This window comes from Chiloscyllium plagiosum, unplaced genomic scaffold (genome assembly GCF_037043375.1).
Source record: "Chiloscyllium plagiosum isolate Xiang-an unplaced genomic scaffold, Cpla_swu_hap1 HiC_scaffold_20, whole genome shotgun sequence".
NCBI lineage: Eukaryota > Metazoa > Chordata > Chondrichthyes > Orectolobiformes > Hemiscylliidae > Chiloscyllium > Chiloscyllium plagiosum.
In genome coordinates, this window is record NW_028270158.1 from 22,053,120 (window position 1) to 22,060,723 (window position 7,604).

General features: G+C 45.6%; 1 protein-coding gene across 1 annotated transcript; it reads right to left on the reverse strand.

Moving 5' to 3' along the window:
- Positions 1 to 241: 241 nt before the first annotated feature.
- LOC122560783 (transcription factor SOX-8) lies at positions 242 to 7,517 on the reverse strand. The gene is made up of 4 exons (XM_043711870.2): positions 7,080 to 7,517; positions 5,263 to 6,685; positions 3,594 to 3,850; positions 242 to 2,220 (listed from the first exon to the last, which is right to left on the reverse strand). Exons 2-4 carry the CDS (start codon positions 5,712 to 5,714, stop codon positions 1,493 to 1,495), a joined length of 1,437 nt encoding a protein of 478 aa, XP_043567805.1. The 5' UTR covers positions 5,715 to 6,685; positions 7,080 to 7,517; the 3' UTR covers positions 242 to 1,492.
- Positions 7,518 to 7,604: the final 87 nt, after the last annotated feature.

The following is a 7,604-nucleotide window of genomic DNA, read 5'->3' on the forward strand; positions in this document are numbered from 1 at the left end:
TATCATGATCAGTCCAAATATACTAAAACTGGAAACGATCTTTTGAAAAATAATCAAAACTGAATCTTTACATGTTAAACCTCAGATCAATTTTTGATGGACATGATAAATCCAAAAGCTGAGCTTTTAGATAAGTATTCAGGGTCAGATTCCCTCATTCTAGATCTAAACTTTTTACAGTTTGATATATTCATTTTAGAAATTAAATATAAACTTTTTTTAAGTAGGTACACCAACAAAGTACAGTAAAAAGCTTTGTTTTTAATCTTGACAAATTTTACCTGTACAAAAGTTAACGTTGCTTAGTCAGACATTATTCTGCATATCTCTAACAGAAGTTTCTAATACAAACACAGAATGGTTAAGTTACAGTTGATTTTTATCAAACTTTATACAGAAAATGGTTTGCAAAAAAGGAATTTACCAAAAGAACACTTTTTTTCCAAAAATAGAAGTAAAAATTAGCATTAAAAAATATTTTTTTTTTAGTTTTGCAAACATTTAAAGGCACAAGTTAGCACTTAAATGGAAAACGAGTTTATATGCTTAGCATACAATTGAAACTGGAGAACAAAAGACAGTATTAGACTACTCTACTTATTGGACAGCATTTGTTAATATAGGTGCAGTTTTATTGTCAAGGAGAATTAAAAGATTCACAGCTTATTGGCTAAAATATCTGGTTCCCCAATCGCCTATTTGAAAAGGAACAAACTTTCTTAGAACTCCTCTGTTAGAAAAGCATTACCATTTTCTCCAGAAATTCAGCTCAGGTGATAAACACATGATTCCAAAGCGTGTAACATGTCTTGTAAGGTATAGTTTCTGTTTCGATATACAGAATAGTTGGTTCGCTAATCAAAATCAAGAACTATCTCTCCTCCTGTGGGAAATAATTTAACAGACTTATACTCCCTCAAGCTACACGCTCCAAGATTACATACATTCCCACCTGAAAGTCCATTATTTTTGTTGCTGGAATTATTCCAAATAAAAAGGGGAAAAAAATACATAAGATAAATACACATTTCAACAACTTTCCAAGTTTCAGAAATGCAATGTTTCAAAATTCAAGAACTCTTCAATACGTGTAGTACCTCCTTTCACAAACACATTTATTTTTCAGAATTTGACCAATTTCATTTAAGCGTCCTTTGTCCTCACAGAGGATTTTCGAGGTTCCTATTCTTGTCTGTAATCAACCTGGAAATCTGTCTCAACCAAAAGCTTTGTGTTTCTTCTTTGTTTAAACTAAAAGCAAGTGGTGGTTTTCATTGACCAGGATTGGCAACCTTTTGAATCAGCAGGCACTTAAACTGGAATGGCACAGTGCTCCACTTGTTCAGTCCTTCATTAGTGCATAATGCCATGGAAGACTGCTTAAGTCTCAGGGCTTCTTGAGTTCACTGTTTCCCAGATATCCCAATTCCCTATGCACCACCCCCCACCCCGCCACCCCCACCCAGCATATCTGCTGGGCAGCAAGGACTTCCTATGGCCTGGTGAGGGTCGTGTAGACTGGTTGGTCCCAGTTAGTTGGACTGTGGGATGGAGGTATGGACAGAGTATTCAGGAGGGGTGAAGCATAAGAGCGACGAGATGAATGGAAATATGGATACTGGTAGATGCTGGAAGGGTATCCAGAGTAAGGATTGTAGTAATTGGGACCCTGGACATCTGTATAGTCACACTGTGAGCCAGAAAAGGTGACTGCTGTGGCACTGGCAGGTGTGCATCCCTGGTTGCTGTAGGAGTTATAATCGGTTTGTGGTGAAGAGCCATGCTGTTGGTCATTGTAGTGGCTTGGGCTGAGCTGTTCGGTCTTAATGTGCGGCCTTTGCTGACTCGGTTCACTGGAGACCGATGACGAAGGTGAAGAGGATGAGACACTCTTATGGTTCCAGACGACTTGGGCAGGGCTGCTGCTGGTTATGTAGGTTGCACTGTAGGAGCCTGCCGCGTTCGGTCCATGGCTGTGATCAGAAGACAGAGGCACACCGTGGCCATTCAGTGGCAGGTACTGGTCAAACTCATGGACATCAAATGTCTCCATGTTGTTGATGACCTCACTGCTCAGCTCGCTGATGTCCACATTGCTGAAGTCAATGTTCTGGCGGCCATTCTCTGCCATGGGGCGCCCCTCCCTTTTCAGCTCATGCTTCCCTGTATGCAGGTCAGTTTTGGGGGTTGTGGGGGGTGTCGGGGGCCCTTGAGCATGCCCTGACAAAAACAAAGCAAAAGAGACAGACATTTACTAAAGAGGCCAAAAAAAAACAAACTTATTTAACTGAAGCTAACACTGGGTACAGACAGAGGTTAAAAGGCCCATCATACCTCTTTGTTCAACCTCTTGTGACACTGTGGTCATGCCCCGACCTCTGAGCTAGGAGTCCTCAGGTTAAGTCCCACCTGCTCCAGAGGTCTGTAATAATATCTCCCAACAGGCTGATTGGAAAATATCTCTCCAATAGAGCTATCCAATTGGCCGCGCTCTCCTGATTTTGCAATCGCACGTCTTTCCTTCTCGTGCATCTGCATCCACAACATAACAATTTTCTTCACTAACATAAATTCTTCTCTCTCCTCAGGCTCCTTTTCTGAATAATTTAAAATCTATCTCTCCTCTTCCCCCTTCTCTTCCATTCCTGGCACACTGGCCTATGGAAACTCTATCTACTTCGGAAAAAAAAACCCATTTCTTATTTCAAACACTTCTATTAAATCTCATTGTAAACTTCTCCGAAGTAACTCAATTTCTCTGATCTCTCCCCCGAAGCCTTCGACCCCTTGTATGCTCAACAGCTCCCAGCAATTCTGTGAGATGTTTACTACAGACTCAAATCAGTTCAAACCTCAGCAGTTGGGATGATGAAACCTTTGTTAATTCGATCCGTCTATTGACACACATTGAAACCCTAAAATCTTTTTAGCCCGTGTAGTGGGCAGTTCCGCCCTGGGGGACAGTACCGTTGCGAGTTGGAAAGGTTTACGTGTCACCGTTTTGAATAAAAGGACGAAAGATTGGGTGTTTTGGCTCTTGGCAAATGTGAAGGGATACTCCGGTCTCAAATGAAACTGAAATCAGAACAAACGGACAACCGAAAGTCTCACTTCTGGACGCCAGAGCTTGAACATCTCAGTAAAATGCTAGTGGATTCACTCTTCTGGAGGGGGCTACCGTGCAGAAATAAAATTGCGAATTATACCCTTGCCCTGTCTGCCAAAACTCACTGGGAGAAGATTGAAGGAGTAAACGTTGATCTAATTTGAAGTTACCCCGCTGCCTTTTGGTCCTCCCCAATTTCGCCACCAAACAAAAGCAGAAATTGCTGGAGAAACTCGACCGAACTGGGTCACTGGACTCTGCCTTTCCCTCTCCACAAATGCTGAGTTTCTCCAGCACTTTAACGTTTTAGTCTCAGAGATCTCCAATATCCGCAGTTCGTTGTCTGATTTAATCCCAGTTTCGCTCTTTGGGTTGGGCACGCCTTGTTAGAATGGATCCTGACTCTGTGTGTCTGCGGCACCCTCCCCTTCCTGACTGGCACTGCCCCCCCACCACCCCCCAATCAGGTGCTGCCCAGGTGCCTCACCTGTGTGCTCTGACGGGTGGTGCCCATCGGAAATGGTTCTCCCCCCGGGGAGACTGTCCCCGGGGTGCCCGCCTTTGTACAGCTGGCTGACGGGCAAGTGGCTTTGCTCGGCGCCCTGGTCGGACTCCGCCTGCCCGTTCTTGACGCTCTTTCTCCGGCGGGGCTGGTACTTGTAGTCGGGGTGGTCCTTCTTGTGCTGGACTCTCAGGCGCTCGGCTTCTTCCACGAAGGGCCGCTTCTCATTCTCGCTCAGTAACCTTTAAAAGGAAGACACCGAAACCGGTTAGATGCGATTCTTCTCCATGGGACACCCCACACACCCTCCCAAAAACAAAACCTCAAACAGAAAGTCGGATAGAGACAGATACCACCCCCCCCCCCCCACCCCCACCACCCGGAGGGGGCCTTTGAAAGAATTATTCAACAAGTTCCATAATTTTCCATTCAAGTTTCACCCAATTCCTTTCTGAAAGTTATCACAAAAAACGCAAACTGAACTAAATGAAACTGAACAAAATGAAACTCAACTAAATGGGATTAAACTACATGGGACTGAACTAAATGGGACTGAATTAAATGGGACTGAATTAAATGGGACTGAACTAAATGGGATTAAACTAAATAGAAGCGAACTAAATGGATTCCACAACTCCTCTCCGGCGGTGCGGAGACTCTCAGCTGGTTTGGTCAGAAATTGTACATTTTTTAGAAAAGAATTAACGATTTCGAATTCTCTATGCAAACCTATAAAAGCTCTTGTGTGGTCCCGGGAATATACCTGTGCCGCACACTGTGTAATGTAACCTGGTCTTAATAAACGGGATCGAGTAACTGAGTAACCTTCCTGTCAGATGAAGGGATCCAATTGTCCACTGCATCTTTGACAGGGTAAAAAAGAATGAGAGAAGTTTCCTCGCTCACTTTCTCACCCACCCCCCCCCCCCCCTTCCCCCACCCGCGGCCCCGTTTCCACTCTCGGCCGTGCAATCAGTTACACGTTAACCTTCCAGTCTCACCGGGAGCTCTCGGTATGAAAGTGAAAGCGGCTATTTGGCCAGGGCAGCCAGTCCGTTAGACAGGAGCGGGAGGTGCCCTCCGCTGGGGGCTCCTTCGACCCAGCCCTTTTCACCTCGGCCGGGGGAAAGGGAGGGAAAACAGGCGCCAATTGCACCAAACCGTGACCGCGCGGAACACTCCAGATATCGGTCAGTCATTTGGAACGGTGTTGGCATCGGGAATGGACAGCGAACGGCCAGAGGCAGCTTACAGTTTCAGGTCGTTAACACTCAGTCTCTGGAGGTGGGAATGACAGTAAAACAAACCAGCGCTTTCAGCCTTTCAAAGGGTCTGTATTCCTGGAGAAATCGTGTATTGAGGAGTAGGAGCCAACCATTGCCAACTGAGTTCTATTGATTTAGAATGAAGAGAGAGCCGAATGAGATTCCCAGCCAGTATTCGATTTGGTTAAATACGGGCTGGAAATCTCTTTCAGCTCGGTCCTCATTCTAGATCCCACGATGCGGTTTAAATTACAGACTGCTTGTTTCACACAGGGTTTATTCCTGGGGCAGATAGAGCTGCCAGTTGGACTGTATCCGCTCTCCAAGATCTACCGAGCCGAATGCAATGTTTATTCGGTGTGGCCCCGCCGAAGTTGTGCTTGACTTACCGCCAGAGTTTGCCCAGGGTTTTGCTGAGCTCGGCGTTGTGAAGGTGCGGGTACTGGTCCGCGAGTTTCCGACGGGCTGCTTGCGCCCAAACCATGAACGCGTTCATGGGTCTCTTGACGTGCGGCTTGTTCTTGGAGGTGCCGTTGATGCGCACCGGCATGGGCACCAGGGTCCAGTCGTATCCCTTCAGCACTTGGCTCACCGCCTCTCGGATACAGGCTGGGAAGCGCTCGTCCTCTTCCCCGCCGCCGCTCATCTTCTTGCTGTTAGCGGCGGAGAGCGGGCGGCCGCAGCTCCCCGAGTCCTCCGACTCGGACATCCCGGCGTGGGGAGCCTCGCCGTCCGACAGCGAGCCCGGGGATCCCACCGACTCGCTCTCGGAGCCGCTGCAACCCGGGCTGCACGCCACCTCGGCCGCCAGCTTCTCGTGCTCCTCTGTCATGTTCAGCATCGATTTAGCAAATCCGAGCGAAGCCACGCACACACAACACACATTAATAAAAAAAAATATTCAGGAAATTGCAAAGAGGCGCTGGGCAATCAAAAAGAAAATTGCAATTTCAAAAGAAAACAAAAGCTCTGAATGTTTATGAAATTAAAAATTGCAACACGGATAATACAAGTTCAACTTTGCAAATGCTACTTTGAAGGCATGTTTCGGTGTGTGGATTTAAAACCAACTCCTTTGAGCAGGGCTATATCCATGTGAATCACTGAGAGAGACACATCTCTGCGCGGGAGACACTGTCAAACCACTTTCGATGGCCACCGCGCTGCTGCTCACGGAAATCGTGCAAATGAAACCCCAACTTCTTGCCAGAAGTTTGTTTACGGCGACAGTATATCAGTGTATCCTGGCCGCCTCCCATTGGTCCGTGCTGCCTTCCCTCCGATTGGTCTCCGCTGTGAAATGGGTGGGATTCTCTTAAAGGAGCGATCCGTCAGGGAGCTGTGTTTGCTTTTTGCCCTTTCAGAATAAAATTCCAATTCCACAGAAGCCCCCTTTTTTTTTCGTTAGCCATTTAAGTATTAAACGGTAGGCCGCTACAAATGCCCTGCCTCAAAGCTGATGCCAAGACGAGGGGGGGAAAATATTAGGCATACAAAAATGCTTTTCGGTCTGTAGACCATAATGAGCTTTCCTCTTGCTTCCTATCCAGAAAAGGTCTGGCATTTCGAAGCCTATTGCTTTCAGAGGCTTTAACCGATTTATAACTATTTACACGGAAAGGTATGAATCCTTTAAAAATATATAAGTTGTAATGTACATTTTCCACGCTAAGCGGCTCGCTACGTTTATCCTTATAGTCAGAAACCTGTGTGTAAGTCATTCACTTTGAAAGGCATGTGGACATTGAGACGAGCTCCCATTGTAAATCAGGTCCATCAGAAACGAAGCGTTGGTCCATTGGCGCCAGTTTGCTAAAAAGAAAGGAAACATTATCTTTTAACTGAAATAAAATTCGGTCACGACTCTCCGTCCACTTCGATTGTTTTCTTGTTTTTCAAAAAAAAACACACACAAGATCGTAAGTAACTTAATGCATAACAGTTCTGTGTGCGTGTGTGTGTGTGTGTTATGGTTCATTGCAATGTTTAAACCCAACTTTTCATTTGAGGTATACAGGAGGTCCTTTGTCATTGTTAGTGGTAAGAGTTGCAAACGTTGACTCGATAAATTTCCGTTGACTTGCCATACCGCGCTCCGGCTGGATTACTAAATAGCACGCATTCTGATCAAACACTTGCAGCCACAATATTATACAGGACAGGAGTTGTTGTGTAATCCGCCCCTAATTAAAACGTGTTTACTGACCCAGACAGTGAAGTTTCGCGCTTTCGGAATCTGTTACGAAACTGTTAACGCTTTCCAGTATCACGTTATCAATATGGGCAGCTTTTCAGCTTACAGCTTTGTAATAATTCACGTGTCTTTCTTTTTTAAATGGTGACCTGAAGTATTCGCGCTCCTAAATTGTCATTTTGAGCTATTGATTTCTTGATGTGATTTCCAGTTAGTTTCCCGTGATTTTTTCTGAGGTTTGGATTTTGGAGATGGGTGCTGATCTGCCTTTCTCGTTCGTAGTTCATTTGTCCTTTCTCTCGCTATCGGTTCCGTCTTGCTCACAGCATCGCCACCTAGAACTCCGTAGCAACCGGAAACCCTTGTGAATAACTGCGATAAAAGAGGGACTTTGTACCCAAACGATAATGTTCTTGCTCGGAGTTTAATCCTGGATCTAACAGGCCCTCGCTCAATGCTCTTGGCTCACATTCGGGTACCACCTGTCACAGGGTTCGGGTAAAACGCGAAAGAGTTTGCACAACACGGGGAGAGGTG

Bases quoted from the DNA above. Each gene is read 5' to 3' on its own strand.
- LOC122560783 (XM_043711870.2), bottom strand. From the start codon at position 5,714: ATGCTGAACATGACAGAGGAGCACGAGAAGCTGGCGGCCGAGGTGGCG. The intron at 3,851-5,262 runs GTAAGTCAAGCA...TTCCTTTTAAAG, and splicing joins ACCCTGGGCAAACTCTGGCG to GTTACTGAGCGAGAATGAGA. The intron at 2,221-3,593 runs GTGAGGCACCTG...TGTTTTTGTCAG, and splicing joins CCACCCGTCAGAGCACACAG to GGCATGCTCAAGGGCCCCCG.